The sequence below is a fragment of the Brachionichthys hirsutus genome, chromosome 20 (genome assembly GCF_040956055.1).
Source record: "Brachionichthys hirsutus isolate HB-005 chromosome 20, CSIRO-AGI_Bhir_v1, whole genome shotgun sequence".
Lineage (NCBI taxonomy): Eukaryota > Metazoa > Chordata > Actinopteri > Lophiiformes > Brachionichthyidae > Brachionichthys > Brachionichthys hirsutus.
In genome coordinates, this window is record NC_090916.1 from 7,752,289 (window position 1) to 7,776,262 (window position 23,974).

At 47.2% G+C, this 23,974-nt stretch overlaps 1 protein-coding gene across 1 annotated transcript in view; it reads left to right on the forward strand.

The window, feature by feature from the left end:
- Window positions 1–1,806: 1,806 nt before the first annotated feature.
- syne2a (spectrin repeat containing, nuclear envelope 2a) overlaps window positions 1,807–23,974 on the forward strand; it is a 29,169-nt gene continuing 7,001 nt past the window's right edge. The window contains exons 1-43 of the mRNA XM_068754092.1: window positions 1,807–1,863; window positions 2,894–3,049; window positions 3,161–3,402; window positions 3,495–5,508; window positions 5,614–5,948; window positions 6,060–6,204; window positions 6,378–6,578; window positions 6,697–6,956; window positions 7,037–7,187; window positions 7,327–7,470; window positions 7,557–7,688; window positions 7,913–8,095; window positions 8,226–8,363; window positions 8,467–8,652; window positions 8,841–8,960; window positions 9,179–9,361; window positions 10,865–11,035; window positions 11,229–11,348; window positions 11,529–11,618; window positions 11,838–12,023; window positions 12,265–12,435; window positions 12,561–12,683; window positions 13,262–13,458; window positions 13,804–13,945; window positions 14,249–14,431; window positions 15,094–15,243; window positions 15,445–15,612; window positions 15,710–15,865; window positions 15,945–16,100; window positions 16,214–16,378; window positions 16,494–16,627; window positions 16,710–16,884; window positions 17,051–17,224; window positions 17,329–17,442; window positions 17,845–17,990; window positions 18,182–18,326; window positions 18,782–18,876; window positions 20,116–20,335; window positions 20,451–20,648; window positions 21,196–21,318; window positions 21,855–22,010; window positions 23,146–23,304; window positions 23,696–23,862. Coding sequence (XP_068610193.1) covers window positions 1,807–1,863; window positions 2,894–3,049; window positions 3,161–3,402; window positions 3,495–5,508; window positions 5,614–5,948; window positions 6,060–6,204; window positions 6,378–6,578; window positions 6,697–6,956; window positions 7,037–7,187; window positions 7,327–7,470; window positions 7,557–7,688; window positions 7,913–8,095; window positions 8,226–8,363; window positions 8,467–8,652; window positions 8,841–8,960; window positions 9,179–9,361; window positions 10,865–11,035; window positions 11,229–11,348; window positions 11,529–11,618; window positions 11,838–12,023; window positions 12,265–12,435; window positions 12,561–12,683; window positions 13,262–13,458; window positions 13,804–13,945; window positions 14,249–14,431; window positions 15,094–15,243; window positions 15,445–15,612; window positions 15,710–15,865; window positions 15,945–16,100; window positions 16,214–16,378; window positions 16,494–16,627; window positions 16,710–16,884; window positions 17,051–17,224; window positions 17,329–17,442; window positions 17,845–17,990; window positions 18,182–18,326; window positions 18,782–18,876; window positions 20,116–20,335; window positions 20,451–20,648; window positions 21,196–21,318; window positions 21,855–22,010; window positions 23,146–23,304; window positions 23,696–23,862 — 8,831 coding nt within the window. The remainder of the gene's footprint in view (window positions 1,864–2,893; window positions 3,050–3,160; window positions 3,403–3,494; window positions 5,509–5,613; window positions 5,949–6,059; window positions 6,205–6,377; window positions 6,579–6,696; window positions 6,957–7,036; window positions 7,188–7,326; window positions 7,471–7,556; window positions 7,689–7,912; window positions 8,096–8,225; window positions 8,364–8,466; window positions 8,653–8,840; window positions 8,961–9,178; window positions 9,362–10,864; window positions 11,036–11,228; window positions 11,349–11,528; window positions 11,619–11,837; window positions 12,024–12,264; window positions 12,436–12,560; window positions 12,684–13,261; window positions 13,459–13,803; window positions 13,946–14,248; window positions 14,432–15,093; window positions 15,244–15,444; window positions 15,613–15,709; window positions 15,866–15,944; window positions 16,101–16,213; window positions 16,379–16,493; window positions 16,628–16,709; window positions 16,885–17,050; window positions 17,225–17,328; window positions 17,443–17,844; window positions 17,991–18,181; window positions 18,327–18,781; window positions 18,877–20,115; window positions 20,336–20,450; window positions 20,649–21,195; window positions 21,319–21,854; window positions 22,011–23,145; window positions 23,305–23,695; window positions 23,863–23,974) is intronic.

Consider the following 23,974-nt stretch of genomic DNA (forward strand, 5'->3'; position numbering starts at 1 on the left):
CCTTGAGGTCATAGCGATAAATGCTGAATTTGAGACATTTCTCTGTGCTGTTGTAAGTGATTCCTTAATCTATTCGGTACAGTATAATCAATGCACATGCATATATATAATGTTAAAAACATTGTATGTGTATTGATTATATCTTTTATATATAATAAAGTTTTATTAAATACCAAAATGACCTTTAGTCTGATATATAACCAAACTATCATTCACACCTGAATCAAGTATGACTTCAGTCATTCTGTCACAATTGTAAAAATAAAATAAAATTTGGACTATATAATTTCAATTCTGGATTGTCATTTATATGACACCTTATTTAAAATGAACTTGAAGAGTATATTTCTCTCATGTAAATTATCAGATATACTTCCTCTGGCAGTAAAAGGGTGCACCCAAATATTTCTTTCATGCACACATTTGTTCTCCAATAAGGAGTGTCCATTTGTTGTTGAAACCCTTGTTCAGTGTGCACAGATTGAAAGAAGCCACATTCTGACACACTGTTGCTGCTGCAGCGAAAGCGACTGCTGACTAATCCGCAGAAACATTTCTCAGGCTGTGGAAGCTGCAGCAGGCGGGCAGGCTGGCCTTGAAGTGTTCAGGATCACTGGAAACAGGCCGGGCTGCAGGCGACAAGAAGTGAAGGAAACCCTTCAGCGAGCAGAGGAGCGGTGGAAGGACCAGTCCGTCCAGTCGGGTAAGTGGTGTTTGCTGACTGATCATACATAAAGCATGAACTGTAAGCTTAATTAAACTGGATATGTTCGAAGAAATGCAAATTTTAGATTCCACCTAAAGTTTAAAACCTTTGAACCGGTTGGAATTCTTCTTTGATTCTCACAGAAGTTGTTTATTTATTTCTGTATTGGTGATCGGTGCTGCTTTCTGCCGTCAAGCAGCTGGAGACTGAGCTGCTTGGTGGAGGTCTGCGCTCTCCCAGTGCTCTTCTAGTTTAAAATGCACTTACGTGTTTTAAAAGGTCAAACCTTTGCCTTTAACTTAGATCGCTTGAAAAGAAACACATTTCGATCATGAAAACGATGCTGCGCTCATTTCAGTAGGATGCAGGTGGACTGACGAGATGATGTGGTCTATTTTCACGAGTTACTGCAGGATTCCCAGTATCAGTCTGTCTAGTCCAGAAAGTCTTCCCTGAAACCTTGAAAAAGGACGTCTGTATGGAGGCGGTGGATAAATGAAGCCATCCATAATGTTTCTTTTTATCGGAACACGAGATTATCTACCACTTTTTCCACTCTTCCGAGATTGAAACAAGAAGTAACAGAAAATGTCACATTCCTCAGGAAGATGAATCACCCAAATGTTTAAACACATTGCTTCGTCTGTCGTGTTTTCCGAACTTGAGCACTTTTTGCCTTTGCATTGTTTCTCCCTGCAGCCAATCAGAAAACTGTTTGTGTTGTTTTAAATGTCCCAGCCACTCTACCTGCACCCTGCACCCCCCCCCCCCATGTTTGTCATCCAGCAACTATGTCAGGTTTTGGTGGTTTCATGTCTAACCCAGTCTAGAATAGACTCCCCGCCCTCAGGGCAGAGAGCTGCCTACTCAGGCACCGACTTGCCAGGCCTCTGTCAGTGTGACGCTGGGTAAGAACAGGAAGCACTGTTGTTATTGGTGCACAGAAGCGCTCTAATGTGACACCACCTCCTTCTCATGTGTTGTAACTACAAATCCAGGAAAGCATGCAGCATGAGAGGACGGAGCTGGATCTGACAGCTGATCTGCAGTCCGAGGAGGCCGCGGGTGGATCGCCGGAGTCCGGCAAACGCGGCTGCATCATGCAGGATATTTTCTCTGAGATCCAGAGTTTGGTGGAAAGAAGTGACGTCATAACTGTAAGTATCACCTGTTGGGCACAGGTTGCCACACTTGTCCGAGTCGGATCTACCGCCCTTCCTTGTCACAAATGACACATCTGACCCTCAGGAGGTGAGAACAAAAGGATGAAATCCAAAAAGTAGAGTTATTCATTCACTGCTGGCAGGGGGGGGGGGGGGGGGGCAGAAATAAAGGCATAATGCGTAAACAGCAAATGGATAAGAGTTGTGGTGTTTCAGTGGATGGCTCTGTGCGCTCCCGTGATGCTGCTGATGGTGATGATGATGAATATATTTATTAGATAGAATGTTAGAGTACAAGTACAGTCAAAGAGTAGCATGTATTACAGTACAAGTAAAGGCAAACATCCTGTCTAAGAGGAGCATTTCAAAAAAGCCCTTGCGGTCTTGTTGACGTTGAAAGTCCTTAGTCGTGGTCCACAGGAAGGGCAGCGATTTCCTGCAGGGTCATTAGCGACTTTAATTACAGAGTGTTTATTTCTAAAAAATGCTGTTTATGAGTTCGAGTAACAATTTTGCTTTCAGAGACTGGAATGCAGCACCTGCAGCAGGATCGCCGTGCTGCTGTTCCTTTTGCTATTTTACAGTATTAACATTTTATTCACTATATTCATGTACTACTTTTGTTTTCTTTCTTCCTTAAATCATTCAGTTCATTCAAACTGTTTTTTTTGGGGCGTCGTTGTATGTTCAGTCCAAACATATTTATCAAGGATCATTTCTAAGCAAAAAAAAAATATCAAGCATCGGCTTGATCCGGCTTCTTAAATCAAAATATTTTGTCGTCATCTTTCTCTCTTTTGGTGCAGGAGGTAGGGTTCACCCTGGACAAGTCACCAGTTAATTACAGAACCACAGAGAAATACGAACATTTATTCACACTCACGGTTACGCGTACGGTCGATTTATAGTCACTATAGTTCACCACTACTGTGGGGGTGGGAGGAAGCCTCAGAGAAACCCTAACCCCAACTCAGAAAAGTTCTTGCTATGAGGCAACAGTGCTACCTACTGTGCTGCTTTACAGCGGACGCCACATACTGACTTGGATTGGCACCTGAAGTTCTCTCCCGGTGAACCAGCGATTCGACTGATGCGGACTGTCCACAATGTTCTGGCATGTCGCTATCAACCAGCTCGTCTCGATGTCACGGCGATGACCCAACAGCTACAGGAGGCAGAGGTATACGCGTATAAGAAGGTTTCTCTTCGCTCAAGTTACTTTGCTTACCTTCTGGTCGACAAGAGTTTAATTTTGTTGAAAACTATTGCGCCGATGTTCTTTCCGCCGTAGAACTACAGGAGCCGTGTGCAAGAGCAAGTGGCCACTGTCAAATGCATGGACGCTGCCCAGTCTTGTGATCCGGATGTCCTCGACATTCTTGAGGGACAGTGTAGCGCTGCACTGTTGGATGCCTCTGCAACAGTGCAGGTAAAGGCAACGCAGTTGGACCAGGTCAAACAGTATCACAAACAGATGCGTCTCATCAAAACGTTCCTGGAGGTTCTGGCTGCTGAGAAAGAAAAAACAAGCTTGTGAGTCATCCTCTAATCTCCACAGCCTTAACATTTGTTTGTTGTACCTCATGAACTGTACATTTATATTTGTCTGTTGTGGGTTTTGACAGAAGCGCCTTGCGGAGCAGTGCCCTTCAAAGTGACAAACTCAATGCACTGCTGAAATCCATGACGCAGAAAAAATCCATGATGGAAGAGCTTCTTCATTTAAGCAGCCAGTTTTCGGTCCACTTGAGCGAAGCTGAAAGTTCCGGCGCTCTTCTTGCCCAGCTTGGTGATGTCCAGGAGGAATGGAGGCTTTTAGAAGGGAGTTTCAAAAGAGCTCTGCAGCATGCCTCGAGCTCCACCTGTCAATCCTCCCTCCTAATGCAAGGTGCCCGACAGCTGAAAGACAAGCTTGAAGATCTTCAGAAGTCCAACTTTCAAAAGCAAGACAGCAAAAGTGCTCTAGAACTCGTTTGTCTTAAGACGGACTTCAAACTGCACAACCAGACTTATCTGCAATTGCAGTCCAGGTCTGATGCTCTTTTTTGTTTCTCCCTGGGTCATAAAGAAAGGGATGAGATCGAACATAGTCTTAAGGAACTGAAGTCCTCGCTCAGCCTCACCAAGAGCAAGCTTGACACTTGCTGTGGAGGCAGGATCAACAAGCACTTACAAGACTTGATCCTATGGGCCAGGCAAGCAGAGAACCATATCACGACTGGGCAAAAGTTAGCCCTTTTCCCAGAGGAGGCTCGGATCCAGATTATTGAGATGAAGAAACTTCAGAATGAGTTTTGGACAAGAAAGTCCAAGATGCAAGAAGCTGAGCAGATCAGAGATGTGACGTTTGATATATGCGGGGACGAGCGTGACCTAGTGCTGAAGACAATAGAGGACCTGTTCAAAGCCATTTCTGACAACTTGGATCATGGTCTTGACACTATGAAGATAAATCTGCAGAACAGAGAGACGCTGTTTTGCCAACTTGCTCGTCTGGATGCATGGCTAGCAAAAACACATGCCAAAAGCGACCCCTGCCTCCATGTCGAAAACGTCTCAAAAGCAGACGTCGGAAAACTGGAGAGTGAGTTGAAATGTCACCAATTAGCCACAGTGGAGACAAAGAGCCAACTGAAACTGCTACAAGCGATGACAGAAGGTTGTAGAGACGTAGCCGTTGGGCTGAATCCAGGCGAGAGCCGCTACCTCGTCAACAGAATGTCAGGCCTTTGGGCAGAATTAGACGGTTTGCTCGCTCACGAAGAAGCAACCTGCTGGGAACTACAGGAGCTGATTCATGAGAGGATCTATTCAAAGGAGGAGCTGTCAACCATCCAGGCTAGTTTACAGCTCATTCTCACTGGTCTGGAGCAGCAGCGGTTCCCTTGCACGCGCGAAACCAGGTCAACGATTGAACGTTTCAAACACGTGCTATTGGAGCATCAGTGTGAAGTGCAAGAGCTTCAGCACTGCCAGAAAGCCGAGCGCAGCGCCTTGCTGTGCACCATTGGGGAGATGCAAGACCAGTGCAAGGCACTTGCTGTTAGTGTCTTTGAGCAAGACAAATACCTGCGTCTTAGGAAGCAAATGGAGGATTCAAGGGACAAGACCAAAGAGCAACTCCAGAGAGTCAGTGACGAGACAGTCAGTGTGAGCGAGCGGTTCCGACTTTGCCAAACACTCTTGATTGGACTTCCTTTGGTGAAGACGCAATGTCAAGAAGCAGCCGACCAATTGGAAGCCATAGCTCAGGACTTGTGCCCGTCTGAGCTTGCCGGAGAGAGGCAGAGGATTCGGCGCGCAGTGGAAACTCTAGTCTCCTGGGAGGACTCTGTCAGAGACGGCATCAAAAACCTCGAGGGCAAGCTTCTGTTAGGGATGCATTTTTCCTCTGAACTTCCTGCCTTAATTGAGCTTTTCCGAACAACAAGAGTGGAACTGGAAGGAGCCGAGCCATTAGACCCAGATGGAAAAGTCATAGATGTTGCACTTCAAAGGCACTGGGTTATTTGGAGAAATATGGAGTCTGGGATGAGGTTTTTGGAAGGTCTTGGACAGAAAGAAAATATTGACCTGAAGAACTACGAGGAACTTTTTTCCCTTCAGGATAAAGCCAAGCAAGAGTGCCATTTACGAATGGTAAGCATTGATGTTAATGATACATCCAGTTTGCTTTTGAAAGTATTTAACCACAAAATTCATGCTTCTGTTTCCCGTTTCTCTAAACTATAACACGTTCAACAGGAGAGTCTAGCCCAGGCGAGAGAATCCCTGAAAGATTATCAGTGGGCTGCTCGGGGCGCTACAGACTTCCTGCATAATGCTGAAGCCACCTTTCTATCGGCTCCTGGGGGGTTCCTGGACTGTACCGAGGAACAAAGACAGACTCAGCAGGCTCTAGAGGCTCTTGAAAATGGATTTAAAGCTCACATCGATCATCTTATAGAACTGTTGCCCCAACAACCACACCTGTCCCGTTCAAAGACTGAGGAACGCCACATCGCCATCCTCAGCCAGTTGTTGGTGGGGAGAGCCATGCTGGAGGCCCAAGCCCAGCTCAGGCTGGAGTCCTTGCAAAGGTGTGCCCATAGCTTTAGCTTTTTATACGTCGTCGGTGATAATTTTTTTAATCTTTTCCTTGTTGATTTGTTTATTAATATGAAAGCAATTAAACGTCAGGTTTCTCGCAGGTGCAAAGTGAGTCAGGGAAGCCACAAGAAATGCCATGAAGAAGTGCGTCTCCATCTTTCAGAGCTTGAGGCCAAGATTTCAGAATGCTCTGCGGAACGAGTGACGTCTTACGACAAATGTGTCGCTCAACGAAAAAGAGCCGAGGTCGGTTTGATACAGTCATTTATTTATTTAGAAACATGAAAGAGTTTGACTTTTTTGAGTTGTGTAAAGCCACCAACAGTTGTTGGAAGAATTACTATTTTATACAGCTCTCAGTTGTCGTACTCAACATTTCTTTATATTCATATTCAATCTGATTTCATCTCATCATAAAGCTTCTGCTGGATAATCTTCGCAACCTCTCGGGTAAGATAGAAGAACTGAGAACAGGATGTCCCATGCAAGGCTGTAGCGTTGGAAGGGACGGCGAGCTGGGCGCCCTCTGGAGGTGTTGGGTGTCATTGCGACGTGGCGTGGGCTTCCTGATGGCACGCAATGAACAAAGAGGAGAGGAGTGGAAAGACATCACTACAAGTGTGAGTTCTACTAAGAGAACCGCCTTTTTACAGCAGAAAACACACAATTGGCGTGTTAAACAAAATAGTTTAATCTCAGTTTGAACCATTAAGTATCATCAACTCCATCCTTCTTAAGATGGAGCAGTGTTGCGGCTTTCTGGCCAGTCTTCAGGCTGACGTTCCGGACTCATCCGCCGTGAGCTTCACCACGGAGGAACCCCACGGGCTGCTGATCCAGGCCGAGACGCACCAGGCCGAACTGGAGCAGGAGCAACTGGCCTTAGCCTCCCTGGAACACCGGCTGGAACATGCCCTGAGCTTATCTAGTTCCCAGGATGCCATCGGCCCCGGACCTGTTGGCAAAACACTGGTGAAGATCCGAGAGAATGTCAGGAGGTGGGATTTCTATAATATACAAGTGGAAAGCAGTTAAAACCTCGAGATCTGAGATGTTGAGAATATACTATTCTCCATAGCTTGAAAGAGAGAAACCTTTTGATGGTAGCGGCAGCCCAGGCAGAGGGAAAAGAGAGACAGCGGGTCCAGGAGGAGATAGGAGAGGTTGAGCACAGCATCGTCGCCATCCGTTCTTTGATGGAAGTCTGCACGAATCCACGCAAACAGCAGGTCAGCCTCATTTTCATGCTTTGTAGACCAAAGGTGGAGCTTGATCAATCTAAGAGGACATTTGATGAGACATGCATGTGCAAGATCTTTCTTATTTCCTGTCCTGCGCCACACTTCTCTGACATTCCCACACTGACAGGACCTCGGGAAGGATTTGTCTTCCCAGAAGGCCAAGCTAAGGCGTATTGTGGACAGTGTTCAGCGCCGATATGACGAGATACCGGCTGATATAAACAGAAGCTTACAAGAGGCACAGCGGTCCATTCAAAGGGAAGAGAAGACGGTAACCGGACGCGGGAGTGAATCCATCTTTAATTCCACAGGAGCCGTCTTCCTTCCACTTTGATGTTTTTGGGTGTGATTCCGCAGCTCGTGGAGAAGAGTGAGCCGGTTCAGAGACTGGATGGTCAATTGGCGGAGTTGGAATCGGGTCTGGAGAACATCAAAGTGTTACTGGAGCAAAGGAGTCCATCAGTCAGTGAGGCCAAAAGGGTCCTCAAGGTGATTCACAAAGCTGCTTGCATGCCCCAGCTCCATATTCACAATTAATATATTGTTTAAAACATCAATAGAATTACCTACGCGCATCATTTGTTTGATTTGATTTGATTTGAACGGAAGAAAGAAGGAACTGCAGCGCCCCACGCCAGCACAAACGGGATGGGCGCATCAAATCATCAACGCCAATGATGATCCTTACACTCGTTACACCTCTTCTTCTTCAGCACGTGTGGGATGAGCTCGATGCATGGCACAGCCGCTTGATGCTCCTGGAGAACGAGGTGCAGGATCTGACTGAGGCTCGCCAGGATCAGGCCCACCTTCTGATGGACCGGCTCACCCAACCCCTGCAGCTCTACCAAAACGCAGCCCGGAGGGCGGAGCAGCGCACCACGTTCCTCAGCAAGGTCAGGCGTCACCCACGCCCGTTTCCATGTTGGCTGGTTTTGTCAACAGGATTATGCAAAAATGTTTAAGAATTTCCTAAAACTTCGTGGGATCTAGAAGAGTTCCGTTTTGTTTTTGTCTCATGGTCAGATCCCCGCTCGTCTCCAGGAGTTTGAAAGCGTTGTGTTCAGCTCTGGATGCTGGATGGAGGAGGCCCGGTCTTGGCTCAGCGGGCCATCCTCCTTCACAACGGCGAAAAGCCTCCAGAGTCACGCAAACTCCCTGCAGGTCAGATACACCTTCCTCTATCTGTATACCCTCATCATCAATAGATAATCTCTTCTTATTTTCATGATAACGTTGAATTTCTTTTGCAATCCGGGAGCTGCAGCTGGTGCTGGATGACTCAAAGAGGATCAGACACGCCCTGCAGGACTTCAGGCCGGGCCTGGACGAGGCGTCCGCTGTGTGTGATGTGAGCACTCAGGAGGAAAAACTGGACCAGGTTGACCAACAGGTTCACAAAATGCAACGCAAGCTCCTGGAGCCACTGGAGCAGCTGCTGCAAGCGGTCGGGGTAAAAACGTTGCACGTGTTTGCATGGGTGATATCGGCCCCCCAAGTGGCAGTGGGAGGAAATACACAGGAATATTAGGAGTACCAGAAATTGCCACAGTGGTTCTATGAGCTTTTTATTCAAGGGGAAGTTACTCTTGCATGTGTGAAGCACGATGAAGATGAGTTTAAGAAAGCTTTTCCTTCCAGGAGGTCGAGGCAGCAGAAGCGGAGCTGAAGACCATAGAAAAGAACGTGCCGAAGATCAGAGCGATTCTGTCCTCCATGGACTCCAGCGTGCCTCTGATGGAGCATCTCCACAACCGACAGGTGATGAAAGGCACGATTCGAGGCACACTCGGTGCACGTGGCAGATAGGAGGCACATTTAATATGCATAGATCAATATCCCTTTCCACCGCTGCATCGGGTCTCTTTTGGAGTAAATAAACACATTTTTGTCTGGGTACAAAAGCAAATTAAGTTACACACCGATCCAGTGATGCAAAAAATATCAATGAATCACTGTTCGCCTGTGTCAACCTGGAGGTCATCATGGCCAACGTGCAGTCGATGCAGAGAACGCTTGAGGAGATGGAGAGATGCAAAGGACAGCTTCGCCTCCCTCGGGGAGCGGAGGACAGCCTGCTTGTCTTCTCCAGGGCCCGGCTGCTCCTGCAGCCGCTCGAGGAGCTGGAACAACTCACCCGGGAGCAAAGCACGCTGCTGGAGGTACGAGTCCCAGTGCTCATAGAGCTGATTCGTTGGATTATCAAAGAAGAGTGTTAGGTTTCTCCTTTTTCCCTCGGTTCTTTTATTATATCTCATGTTGGAGGTGTTTATTCAATAATCAAATATCTAACAAGAGCGTCAGGCATGCTAACAGACATAGCTTCACGTTGAACTGTGAGCGGGATGCAGTAATCAATTATGGTTTTATTAATGATGGGGAACGAATCGGGGCGGTGCACAATGTTTTATTGTGAGGAGAAAGTGCGCTTCATCAAACAACACCATTTTGAACATGATACTTTTACTCTTTATCTCAACTAGAGCCAGATCAGTGAGGAGGATCTCAGCATCAACACGTTCTCTGAAGCTCCACAAAGACCTTTATACCAGGTAATACAAATCTAAGAATTCCTCTTTGGTCGTCTTTTATCATTTACAGCAGTCCACAATAAAAATCATTAAAGATGGAGTTTTGAATCCTGAGAAAGAAACGACTCCTTCCATATTGCCTGGACTTTTTATTAAGGATAAATGACATTCCATTGTCACTAGAAAGACAATTTCCTCATAAATGACAGATTTGATCACATCATCTGTTCCTACTAATAAACCAGGAGGCTCATTCCGAGGAAGGCGAGGACGTGGAAGACGAGGACGTGGAAGGCAAGGACGTGGAAGACGAGAGACGTCGCTCATTGTCCTCCGACACACTAACATGCAGTACTCCAGAGGTGATAATAAATCTGCTGTCATTTGAGATTATTTTTAATAACAAACAATTTAATGCCAGCAAATCCTGACAAATCGATTCATTTAAGGTTAATTTTGGCAAAGAATTTTGAAAATAAGAAAACAAATTCTGTGTGTTTTGGTGTAAAAGTAAAAAAGTCTTTCCCTCCTTTTTTCATGTTTTGATTCGGTTTATCTTTCGTGTTTCTCTTTTTGCTGTTTTACGAAGGATTTTTGTTTAGTTTTTTTGCGTGTTTACGCGTGTTTGTGTTGCTCGATGAATCCCATCTGGCGCTGTCGGAAGCAGCTGCTTGAAACGTGTTGCTCCTCAGAAACACCCACAATTAGAATGCCGTGTGTGTGTGCGTGTGTGTGCGTGTGCATTCATCCCATTTGCATGTATTTATTTATCTGTGTCTTTTGTCAGGACCCAGAGGAGACACTCAATTTCTCAGATACTGCTGAACTTGATCCACGATCTGACATTAAGGTAAAATAGATTTTTCATTCCAGCTTGTTTAATGAGCTTTTTCAAACAGTAAAGTCCTGCTTTTCTTCTGTCAGGCTCTGGCGAGTCAACACGTTTCCTCAAAAATAGAGACAGGAGTTGCTGAAACTGATGCGGATGCTGAAGATTCAGGAACTATTGGAGCTGGAGTTTTCACCACGGATTCCAAAGAGGATGCTGGCGAAGCATTTAGTCCTGATGAATCAGTTGATCCTGTAGACAAAGATCATTTTAATGACGCGACGCCGGTTCGATGTGGGTCGCAGACATGTGACCACGCCGTCGTCCATGCGGACACAAAGTCCATTGAGCCGGGAGGTGCGACGGAGGAGACGCGGTTGATTCCCGCCGGACCAACCACAGAGTTCACAAGAGCATCAGATGAGTTTACAGAGGAGGGAGACAAAGATACATCCATGGCTCCCAGTCATGATCTGGTGAGTGTCAGAGAAATATGAGATGCTCCTTTAAAAAGATATGAGATAGAATATTAACCAGTTCTGTTTAGCGTTCAGCGTGATTCTTTCTTATTATGTGACATTCTCATTATGCACAATAGAAATGACAAAATGTCGTCCATCTATTTGGTTTTCCTTTGTTGTTGTTTTTGCTCTTAACAACGTGTTAAAGGAGCAGAGTGGAGTCATTAATCAAAGTGACTCCCTGGAGGCCCAGGAGCCGACATCAACCGGGTCGGATCCCGCTGCTCTCCGGCAGCTGCACGAGTCCGTCGCCGCGCTGAGGCAAATGGTAGGCGCTTTAATGACTCAGGTGGAACTTCAATCTCGCACTCAGAAGGATTTTAAATGACATGAAATACAAGATTTCCCAATTGTTCGGAGGTTTATATGTCAAGGAGTAAATTTAGAGTCTTGTACTGATGCTTTTCTATTAGAATAAATTATCCCACCTCTGTTCTTCAATCTGGAGCTGTCTTCAGACCAGCTGTGCTTTCTGGATGAGTTTGAACTGGGAAGAAGTGAGCTTTTCCCCGGCATGAAGGACGTTCCCAGTTTGGAGGTAGTTTGCGATCACTGATACATTTATTTCAAAACACATTTGATATTTCAAAAATAAAAATAAAAACTGACACCGGTGCCGTTTTTCCTGTAGTTTTTCAGAAATCCGTCATTTAAAGTCTGAACCATACACTGGTGTCAAAGCAGAAGTGATGCAGGCTTTGTTTCCAAACTGGAGAGTATTCCCTCTAAAACTTTGTGCTTTTCCTGCCTCTCTCAGCAGCGCGTTCAGACCAGACATCTGAGGGCGAGTCCGGGGGGGAGAGACCAGCTACAGCGAGTCTACCGCTCCTTGCTTCAGGGGATAACGGGCCTCCTGGAACTGGGTGAAGAATCCATAAGAGAAGGGCAGACGAGCCAGTTTCCCAGCTGCAGCCAACTTCACGCTGTTCTCTGCAGACGCGAGGTAGCTCGCTGTGCTTTCAACAAGTTCTTCAAAGGGCAGGCAAAGAGAGCCACTTTTCCCCAAGAGTGTGTAAAAGCCTCTTGATGATTTTAAGAGAAGTCCAGCTGATGATGAGACGTCCGCTCCGTTCGCTGCGTGGTTTCGTTCGTCTTACGGCGGTGTAGGAATCTGTGTCTGTCCTGCTTTGTGATTATTCCCTTTTTTTTTTTTTTTTTTTACAACCGGCTTCTCGGCGAGCCAGAAGCTCCTGCAGGTCCTCGGGTCTCAGTTGGCGTTTGTGCAGAACCTGTTCCAACGTGAGCCGGAAGCACTGAGGTGTCAGGAGGATGAGCGGGTACAGCTGGAAGTCAGAGCCAGAGCTTTGCTGCAACAGGCTCTGGAACAGGAAGTGGCTTCTCAAAGGAGCCTTGGGGTTTGTAGTGCACATTCGCTACGGGCGATATGAATTCATACGTAAACAGAAGGGATTTCCTGTGTGCGCCGACACATCAAATGTTCAGACTGATGAGTGGGTTTTTGTGGCTGCGCCTGCTGCAGCTGTGGACCCGGTGGGAGGGTAATTGTGGACGAGTCGGCAGGCTGCTGGATGATCTGGAGGCCTTCATCGGTTGCGAGGCGCCGCAGGATGACGATGAGAAGTTAAGACTAGATGTCTGCCAGGTAGAACTGAAGACAAACATCCTGAATGCGGTTGTTTTCTCATCTCACACTCTCTTTAAAAGTTTTTTTTTTTTTTTTTTTACTCGTTTCATCTCGAGTTTTCCCTGCACTCGTTCTTCTATTTCTGATTTCTCTCATTTGCCTGCATCCCTCTAGACTCTAGAGAACAGCTGCTGCACATTGTGTTTAATGTGAAACGGTGAAATGACTCATCTCTATATTAAAATGTTTAAATAAATAAAGGGATTGTTTGTTGGGGTTTTCTTTTTAAATTTGAAAAAAAACTGGCAAATTTAAACTAAAATTAATTGGAAACAGCAACAATTAATTTTATTTTAGATGTCATCCTGGGAAGATAAGATCAGCCCTTCCAGACCTCACACAGAGGAAGCTGAAGTTTTTTTTAGACCCCTGTGTTGCTATGTTTTTGACTCCCCTCTTTCCTTTCATTGTTTCTCACACTTTATGAGTCGGATTGTGCTTTATGTCCAAGTCCCATGCATTTTTAAAGAGACAAGCCACTGTTACCATAGCGATATAACACCAATGAGTTCTCACCGAGTCTTTTTGCTCAGCAGACGTTGGTCCTGGTGGATGAGATCAGAGTCGCTTTGGGCCTGCTTCTGGATCAGGGGGCGGCGCTGCAGGCCGAGTCGGAGTGTGCTGCCGCTGTCGGTCATGCAGGAGGCGCTCTGGAGCTGCGGTGGCGAGGCGCCTGCAGGAGGATGGGGCAGGAGGTTCAACGCCGCAGTGATAGCCGGGATAGCCGGGTCAGGTGTGGCACAGAGCGTCTAATTGTTCCATTCTGCATGATGGAAGATTTTTATTATCTGTACGTTTAGGTAAAAGATTAAAGGAAATCATTCCAAAATTATAATTCCTGTAGAACGTTTAAGAAAACACAGTAGTCTCGGATGAAATAGTGTTTATTTTGGGGTTATTAGAGATGCATTAATCCTGTATTTCATTATAAATATTTTTAAAATGAATATTCCCTTACATTTAGAGGGTTAGTTGCTGAATTCACTCTTCATGAAGCCCAGTCCAGATCCCCTAACTCACCCTTTGTCAGGCCGCAGCCTCGATCTGCTCCGCTGGATCATCTGTCTGTTTCTCCCAGCCTCCCCAGATTCCAGGCGGACTTTGCCTCCGTCACCGAATGGCTGATCGGTGCCAGCCAGCACCTGGCAGCCTGGTTAGGCCTGGCCAACACCTCCGATCTGAAGCAGGAGGCTGTTCACGATCATCTCATCAAGCTGCTGGTAGGGCTGCCAAATCCCATCGGCAGGTTGACACGACAGGAAATAAGTAGACGTTTCCACAGAGATCTGAAACAGCCTAAATCTACAGGAAGGTTGAGAAGAACAGTCTTTAAACCAAAGAGTTTATAATAAGGAGCCCAAAACCAGGAGGACAGCTGGCATTAATTTGCTGTTTTAAAGTAATCTAATGTTTTCCTCGCTGTATATTTACCTATTTATGCTACTTTCGGATGTTGCAGATGTTGCACATCTGTTTAAAACGCATCGGTCGCTCACGATAGGCATGTTTTCTGACTGGCTCAGGACTTCTCCATGGAGACGGAGGCCATGTCACTGAAGAGGGAAGCTGCATCAAAAACAGCCGCTCGCCTGCTCCAAATGAGGGAAGCTGATTGGCCACGGCTGAGAACGGATCTCGCCCAGATGGAGGCCGACTGGAACCAGCTGACCTCTGACCTGTCCAACGTTCAAAGTCAGCTGCGGCAGGTACAGAGATGAACTATTCAGTTAACTATCAGAAGACAAGCTGATAGCTCTTAAATGAATTAGTCCAAGGCCCCAGCATCTCCAGGTCATACCACATCGATCAGCGTTTCCAAATATCCTGCGCTCTTTGAACCTCGCCCTTTTTCCAGTCCGCCGACGAATTAAAAAAAGAAATCGTCCAAGTGCTGTTGGTTTTCAAAAATAATTGAGTGTTGAGAAATCCCCTCCTCCTGGAGGGGAGTCTGGGCCCTGCTTAAAACAGGTTTGGAGTGATTGAGGGCATTTGGGAGGACTTAAAAAGAGGTGAAGGACGCTTTTTAATTTCCCCCCCAACGTTTATCATCAGTGAATGGAACCAGCGATTCTACATGAAACCCATTACACCGGTTCTGTCAGGTTTGGCTGGGAGAGGCTTCAGGGGAGCTTATCTAAAGAATAATGAATGTGGAGCAGGCTGGAGCTGGCCGGTGTGTGAATACCCAGACTGGCAATGGAAACATAGAAATAAAGTTCAATGTGAGGTTTTTGCTGTGTAATGTCCTTGAATGAAATCTGGCTGTAATTTCAGCCTCTCTGCTCTTTGCACGCATCCTGGTCCACGAGAGCAAACGATCAAGTCCCCCCAGCTGTGCTTTAAAAGTCATGTTCGTCTCTTTGGTTAGCAACTGCTGCCGTCGTGGCCTCCCCTGCAGCTGCTGCCGGACCTGGAGGACTGGCTGAGGACACTGGAGGCTCGTCTAAACCAGGAGAAGGAAACTCTCCTTCAGGCCGAAGACGGCGCTCGGATCTCTGAAAGCCTGCAGCGCTGCCAGGTTCTGATGTCGACTTTAATTTAAGTTTACTTGCTTGTCCCATTTGCTTGATAAAAATGCCCCTCTTTGTCTTTTCCTATTTTGTTTTAGAGTAAAGAGTGTCTCTAAAAATGTCCAGGGACACATTTACGGAACTCCCTTGACCTTTTTTCCTGCTTTGCTATCAGTCGCATTGATTTGTGCGTGCACGGTCTTCTGCAGGAGTTGAAGGTGGGCATGATCAACGGGCAGCTCCTGCTGGATTTTATGTGCCAGTCTGAGCCTCGGCCGGTCGTCCAGGCTCTGAGTGATGAGCATACGGTGTTTGCAGAGAAGCTCGGTGCCCTGAGACTGCGGTGGCTGCAGGTCCGGATGGAGCTGGAGGGCCAGGTGAGTGTGGCGCTGACCTCTCTCTGCCCTTTGCTTCATTATTTTTAGTGGAATAATGATTTGCTAGCTGTAATGGAAATGTTTTGCTGTCTCTCAGATCTGCGCGGCAGATCAGATGCGTCACACTTGCGTAGACAGAGAGAGGAAGTTAAGTCGTCTTGGTGGCTGGATAGAGCTGCAGGAGAAGGAACTGGATCAGGGGAAACAGCCCGCTGGGCAGACTCTGGCTCGCAGGATTCTGCTGGAGCTGGAGGTGCAGTAACAGAATGGCAGGAGCAAGAAGCAGCCGTGCTGCTGCTCGCCTCTCATCTTGAGGTTGTTCTTTCTTCCAGGCTGTTGAGGGCAGAGCGAACGAGGCGGCCGCATCTCTGCAGGAGCTGAAATCCACACGAGTGCACGTCGAGAAGAGGAAGGATCATCCCTGCGATGCGTCCTTCTCCGGCCAGACCGAGAGCGTTTGTAACGCCTGCGGGGATCTGAGTCGGCAGGTAGAACGAGGCCTGTTGAGAGTGGAGACATGGAAGCAAGACTTCCACTCAGATAAACCACCGACATGATTCAGGAGCAAAGATTAAGTTAGTGCGTCTGTGGTGACTTCCAGATCGCAGCTCTGAGGCCAGCTCTCCACCTGTCGCTGGAGGAGTTGAGATGCTTCGAGGGACACCTGAAGGAGGCTTCTCTTCTCACCACTAGGACGCGCTGTTCTCTAAACCATCATTCCCTCTTCTCGCTGAAGCAGACGGAAGGATGTTTGGATCTCCTTCAGGTGACGATGAACTTTGATTTTAAAGTCTCGGAATTAACGATCACATGATCATCGACAGCTGGCGTCACGTTCAAAGGCCTTGCTTTTTACTTATTCTTTTCTTCTTCCAATGCAGCTACTCCTGGAGCAGGTTGGAAAAGGGGAAGAACTCTGGGTGTCCGCGGAGGAATCCTATCAGAGACTTGGAAAGATTGTTCCGCATGGAACGTCTCAGGCTCTGGAGGAACAAATGGAGGGAGAAAGACAACGGTCAGAGTCAAACCACTTCAGTCAGTAAATCGATTAGCCGCCTCTTCAAGCGTAGAGGACTGATGCTTTGCGCTCATATCAGGTGGAAGGACGTGGTGCAGGAGCTGAAGGAGACGCACGTGGAGACTGGAGAGACACTCAACCTCTGGAAACGGTACGGCCAGCTCTTTGATCAACGCTCCCTTCATCTGAGGACGCTGTGGCGTCAGTGGGAGGAGCTGCGGAGGCCTTCGCCCCAACGGGACCCACGGGCCGTGGTGAGTTTGTTGGGCGTTCGTCATCAAGAGGCTTTTTCATCACAGCTTATATGATGAAGAGTAAGCTCCGCCATCATCCTTGTGCTCAACGTGTGCATGAATAGAATTCATTAAGCCCATCAGTTCTCCTTTATCTCAGCTCTGTGTTGTTCCTCTCACTCATTAGCAGCAGCTGCAGGAAGCTGTTGAAGATTTGCAAAGCAATGATGATGTTTATTCAGCTTCAAAGAGCCTCATTGGCCGGCTAGAACCACGGGCTGCAGGCTTAATCCAATCAGAGACCAGGTCGCTGTCACGTGACATCTTGTTGCTCAGACAGGCAACATCAGGAGAAATGATGGTAAAGAAATCAGTCTTAATATCACCTCAAGATTGGGAACCATGTTAGGTCTTTTAATGTTAGGAAGCGGTTCCAGAACAACGATCCCATTTCTGTGTTTGCAGGACGACTTGGAGGAAAGGAAACGGTTTCACAGCCGACTTGAGGCTCTCGAAAAGCAGACAGAGAACATTCAGATCAAACTTAAATCAGGCGTCCAGGACAAAGACTCTGCAAAGGTTGGACTTTTTTTTCTGCACGGCTTCCCAAGGATATGCGTCTTATATTCCAATGCGAAGAAATTCACTTTGCAAAAGTAGAAGTCGGGAATTTAGCCCATAAATAATCACCAAAATCACAAGCAAACCGGTTAGCGCCGTTTGTGCATACATGGTATTGCAAAGAAGCTGCTAACAGCTAGTTAGCATAATTTTATTGGCCTACATTCCCTGAAACCCCCCCAAAATATGGGAGCTGTATTCCAAAAGATCAAAGAAATGGAAGGCAATTCATTCCATATTTTATTTGTCCTATTTCCAGTCAAGCGTGGGCCGATGGGGGGGGGGGGCTCTTGATCATCATCCTTTTGTTGGTGAACTGAAAGTGTTCTGTTTTGTTTAATTGTTTGTTTGTTTGTTTAGCAGGTTCTTTTGGACCTCAGCGTTCTGTTTGCTTCACTGGTTGACGTCAGGGAGACGAGTGGCCGCTCGACCCTCGAGTCTCAGCGATTGCTCATGCTCACCAGGAAGTGGGCGGAAAACATGACTCACATGTCTGAAGTGAACAGGTGAGAGGATTCAGCTCGGAAGGACGGGCGAATAAAAAAATCTGTGTTCGTGGCTTTTATTGCCGCCCCCCCCAAAAAACCCAAAAAGCTGCAGACCTTTTTCAGACATCCAGGGCTGTTATTTTACAAGATACGGCTTTGATATTAATGCTTCGTTCTGTCGTGTGTTTTATTTCACTCGTATCGTTCAGACAGCTGCAGGCCGAGCACCAACGCTCCCAGAGCTTCCCGGAGAAATGTCGCAGCCTGTCATCCATCCAGGAGAAGCTGGAGGAGGGATCGTCCAAAAAACCTCAAAGCTACTCTGCCCTCCAAGAGACGCTGATCGTCCAGCAGGTACAAAAGGCTTCCCGGAATCTCTTCGTGCCGGAGTCATTGATTTAGGATCTGACCAATCGGAGACCAGCGTCTAAAAGGCTCTGGTGCTGCAACTTAGAGACACATGCAGCTTTTTACTTCCTTAAAAGCAAATTCAACTCATCAGCTTTTCTCACATATAATAGAATAGATGTCCTGCTCTTTTTGACATCAAGGCTTTACCTCCTATATTGTAGATTCATCTGCATTCTACTCGTGCCTAAATATTCATTTACAGCAGGAGGCACAAAGCCTGGCTTCCTATCTGTCTGCGATTGCAGCGGGGCGATAGGCGGTTGTTATTTTTTCGGCTGAATGTTATTTTGTCTGAAACCCACGCTGGTATCACTTGCTGTGTCAAACGAGGAATCTGATGCATGAGACTCATCGCGTTGTCGCTCCTGTTGCTCTCTCTCTCTTGCTCGCTCCCACAGCAGCTCCAGACGGAGATAATCAGGGGTCACCGGCTTCTGCAGGGTCTTCTCCTCGACGCAGTCGAGTCCACGGGAAAAGAAACGGGAGGGAAAAGGCGAGGGGACATCAAATTCTGCCTGTGCCTTTTCTTTTTCAGAGCCTTCGTTCACTCTAGGTCTTCATTTTTAAGGATCACAGTGTTCTCAGAGTTTGTCCCGGTCCAATTAGTCGGAACAGCAGGCCTCACGATGATGGCGCCAAGGATAGTGCCAGTAATAACAATGAAGTGGTTTATTTTTTTGATATATTTAAAGACAGTGAAGCCATGTTTTTCTCATCAAATGAAATTACCACTAATTGAGAATACTACATGAAACACTGTCTCGTTTTATTTACTGGAGATCAACCTGCAGCAAACAGGCTCCTAATTATTTAGCCAATCAACACGGCAATGGCAACCATGTGGGCCATGCGTATTATTACAGTTTTCAGTATTCACTGCCTGAGTAAATGTAAATGTACTTCAAACTGCATTTCATTAACACGACAAGCTCGTTCGCATGTGATTTCCCAGCATGCTCAGAGTGGTCCGGTACATGCAGGGGCGGCTCCTACTGATCCGCAGCTGCAGCAGAGAGTGTTTTGGTGAATGTGTCTCCTGTGCTGCCTCTCGGCTCAGTCCATTAAAAAAAACAAGAATAAAAAAAGCCACAGGAAAGCTTTTTGAGGGATGTAGTAAAACCAGTCTGTCAGCCAATAATACTGCCCAGTACCGCTTACTGGCACCAGTATGCGTGTGGGTGCCGTGCCACAGAGGGGCTTGGGTAATAAGTAACTTATTACAGTGTGCTGATTTGTGGTTTTGTGTTCCTCCCAGGCCTTGACAGCTGAAAAAGTCATAAGATTTGAGGTTGCATTCCTTCCTCGGCTTACGGCGATCCTGTGTGTTGTGTTGTGTTGTGTTGTGTTGTGTTGTACCCAGACACACAGCAAACTACAGTGTGTGCAGGTGTTTCCTACCATGGAAGAGTTATGCCTTCTTTCAGAGATGATGTCTTAAATCACTTTTTTGCAGTCTTTGGCAAGTTTGGAAAACTTTTTTTTACATTTTTGTTTTCTTTAAGGGAGCAGGAATAAAGTTTCCCTCTTACCTCTGCCGAGATGACTATTTATGAAGAGTGATAAAACCCTGCTGAACTTGTGTTGACTTTGCAATAGACCGTTAAAGAACACCAGAGATTGCTGAATTGATCAAGGCGTCGCATTTTGTGGTGAAATCCGTGTTTTTGGATGTTCGTATGTTTGCATCTTTCGTCTCTAAATAAGACGAGCCTCCTTTGTTGCTCCTGCACAGATCTGAACTCCTGGAACAAGCAAACTCCGTGAAGGAGAGCTGGTTCAGCTCTGTGGCTCGCGTTGACCAGCATAGAAGCTGGATGAAAGACCAGCTGAACCACTGGAGGGTCTACAAACGTGGCTTGAAGCTTCTGTGGAAGCTCTTGAGGAACATTGACCCCTTGCTGCAAACTGGTGACCCCGACCTGCAGTCGTGGAGCTGCATGGATGACCGGCAGGTTAGCGTGTGCGCAGGCTATTGGAAATGAACTGTACCATCTTTATATATGACTTAAATTATTATTATCTAAAATGCAAAACAAGGAATTCTCATTCTCCTCATATATTTCCCAGGATGTGGAAGACGTTCTCGGTTTGCACGGCGCCGTTTACGCCCAGACGCTGGAAGCTGGCGGATGTTTACTCGAAACCGTGACGGAGTCGGAGTGTCGGAGCCGGATAGAGTCAGAAATCCAGGCCGTGCGGGAGGCCTGGGGAGAGACGACTTCGATGGTGGAGAGGAGACGGAACGTGGTCGACACGGTCGTCCTGGTAACGCCTAACGCCGGCTTCATGTTCAACTAAATGTGTTCACCGATGAGAAAAAAAAAAACCCGGAAAGGCTCCAAAGAATCAGATGAGATGAAAGTATTAACCTTTTGAAAATAAATATGTGTGACAAAATTTCAATGAAATGACAGTAAAATACAAAATAATCTATTTTTTGGCAAAGAAAACCGTTCGGCCGGATCCGATCCAAAAGCAGATGCGTTACAGCATCAGCAAGGCAAGCTGTCCATGACCCACATCCACAGACCGAACACACACACACACACACACACACACACACACAGAGGAGCCCAGAGGGATCAAAAAGAGGCTCAAATCTACCCATGATCCACATCCAGAGACACTCTGAGAGGAGCATTAATGCACAGAGTAGGACTGACAGCAAGACGCTGCCATCGCCACCAAAGGCACATGGAGGATAATTAGCAGATGATTACGTCAGGTCTTAATCACATTATAGCTTATTAGTCATAGCCTCTCTGTTGAGCTCGCTCCTCACGTCTCCGTCCACTTTGTCCCGTCATTTTAGAAATGGTCCCGGTGTCAGGACCGGATCGCCGTCACCATGTCTGAGCTGGACGAGCTGGAAACCAAGTTAAAACCGAGACTGTCGGAACGAACTGGGAGCTCTGAGGCCGAAACTGTCGTTCAGGTGATTGCATGAATGTTTTATTGAGTATTTTAAAATGGCCACTTTAATGACATCACAACGCAGACCTGCGTCTCCTTATTTCCTGACCTTTAAAAATAAGGCTAGCTGCTACAGTCCCCCCCCCCCCTCCTTGGTATTGTATTGGAACTTGTGTTACATCCTGGTCGCCATGGTTACTCCAGGGACCTTTTAAATGACAGTCTATCGTTTTAAAGCCTAAACTCAGAGGCAACAATCTGTCTCAAAGTTCTCCCACCCCTCAACCCCAACAGTAACTACCCCCTTCACACCAGAGAACCTCTGTCTCCCCCCCCCCCCACCTTTCCCTCATTTAATACCCCCCTTGCGTTCACTCGCCTCCCCTTTTGTGCCCTCACTCCCCTCCCCCTGTCCCATCCACAGTCCTTTAATCTGGACAGTTGGAGCGAGAACCAGGGAGAGAAGCGTGATTCCGCCGCATGTGCATGGCGTTCTGAGGGGTGTTGAAGTATTTCTGCATGTGTGTGTGTGTGTGTGTGTGTGTGTTTGCTATGCAGGAGGCCGAGCTCTGTTTGCAGCGTTTGGCCGGAGAATTGAGAGAATTGGCCACCATGAAGACCGACCTGTCCCGGTGCGTTCCTGCCGGTGACTCGGCTCTACTGGAGCAGCAGCTGGATCAGCTCCGCGTGCAGTGGGAAGAGATGTGTACGAAGGTGAGAGCCGGTGGGAGAGGGGGGGGGGAGAGAGGGAGAGAGGGGGTGTTGGTGGTGCAGCAGGTGGAGAGGCAGGAATGAGTGGGAGAAACAGAGAGAGGGAAAAGGAGGGAAAAGTGACAACCAGCGGCGTCTTCCTAGTGACAAAGACTCAGTAATTCAGTGTGCGTGTGTTCAGTGCGCACACGCACACACACACACACACACACAGACTAACATTCCTACAGTTATGCCTGCTGGCTTGAACATCAACACACTGCTGGCATGCTCTGGGTGTTTCTGTTAGTTATTGGGGTTATGGAGTCATTTGCAGCCGTGCTGATTGGGTCCCGGCTGATTCCACCTGCTCCTGTCTTCACTGGGCCCACTGGGATCCACTGGGATCCACTGGGACCCGCTGGGATCCACTGGGATCCACCGGGACCCACTGGATCCACGGCTATCGGTGGATTTACGCTAGCTGGTTGAGTTAACTCATTCATTTCTCTCGTGTCATTTTCCCTTGGATGCGTTTTAGGAAATGCGATTCTTTTTTGCCTAATTGACAAGGATGCGATATGGAAACGGGTCTATGAAGCGTAGATTTCTAACTGAATGAAATGAAAGAAAGTTTATTTTTCATTGCAAACCTTTTATTTAAAAAAAATGTGAAATCGCTGCACAAACATGTAAAAGAATAAATAAATAAAAAAGGTTATTTGTGAAAGCACAGCCTAAAATACGATTTTCCAGTTAATTCTTGTCATGGCTGGTGGGGGGTTGGTTAACAGGTTGTAAGTGGGGGGGGGAGGAGGCCAGTGGAATGGCACCATTGAGCAGATGGCCTGGTTGGGCTAAATGGGTTCATGGGACAGGCTCTATTGTTCCAGGGGGAAAGCAGAAGGTCAACAGAGTTTAGAACCAAAGCAGGCCTCATTTATATCACGTAAATGTCACGGTAAAATATAGCGCTGTTAAAATATAGAGCCGGTTTCAACAGATCCGTGGGCTGGCTAAGCCCGTTAGCCTCAAATAGAAGAACAGCCCCCCCCCCCCCCCCCTCCTCAGCTTTGTTATGGAGGTGATGTCATGCTATTAAGCTGTCATTAGGAAAATGCTTGAGGGTGCCGCTCCCGTCACTTCTTGCCTTTCCCAGGTATCCCAACGCAGGCAGGAAATCGCAGACCGTCTCAACGCCTGGACCATCTTCAACGACGAGAACAAGGAGTTCTGTGATTGGCTGACTTGGATGGAGGACAAGGTGTGCCACAGCAGCGATCTGGGCATCGAGGAAACGGTGGAGAAGCTGAAGAAGGTGCGAAATATTAACGATCCGTCTTAAGATATTTTTTACCTAAACATCTAAACGTAGGGAAGAATCAAACTCGAGGGGTCCGTTGGGAAACCCCAACTGTTCGCACATCCCTGGCGTGAGAACGGTCATTTTGGCAAATGAAAGGCTTTTACACCTCCCTGTCTCACCTTGAGGTTTCCTCGTTCAGTTAAAGAGATAATAATTGGCTTGAGCGTTGCAGGATCATCGTTTGAGGCCCTTGCATGAGATGAGATCATTAGAGACACTTGAGAATCCCTTTGAATTGTTTTTTGCTTTCTGAAGAAGCCGATTTGTGCTTCGGGGGGAACGACAGCGAGGCGTTATTCTAATTTAAAAGCGGCGTGACCCTGTCGTGTTCGTGCTTCTGCAGGACTGCATGGAGGAAATCAACCTGTTCAGTGAGAATAAGAGCCGCCTGAAGGAGCTGGGAGGGCAGCTGCTGCTGGCCAGCGACCGGGCCCAGCAGGCGCAGGTTCACGGCTCGCTGCAGGAGGTCGACCGCCGCTGGCACGGCCTCTTCCACCACATGGACGCCAGGTGAGAGCAGCGACAGACATTTGCTTCTTTGAAAGGGCGGCGGATGGGCAGGTCATTGTCCAGAAACCTGCATCTGGTCGGGGGGGGGGGTTGTGTTACTCGCGTTGCGCAG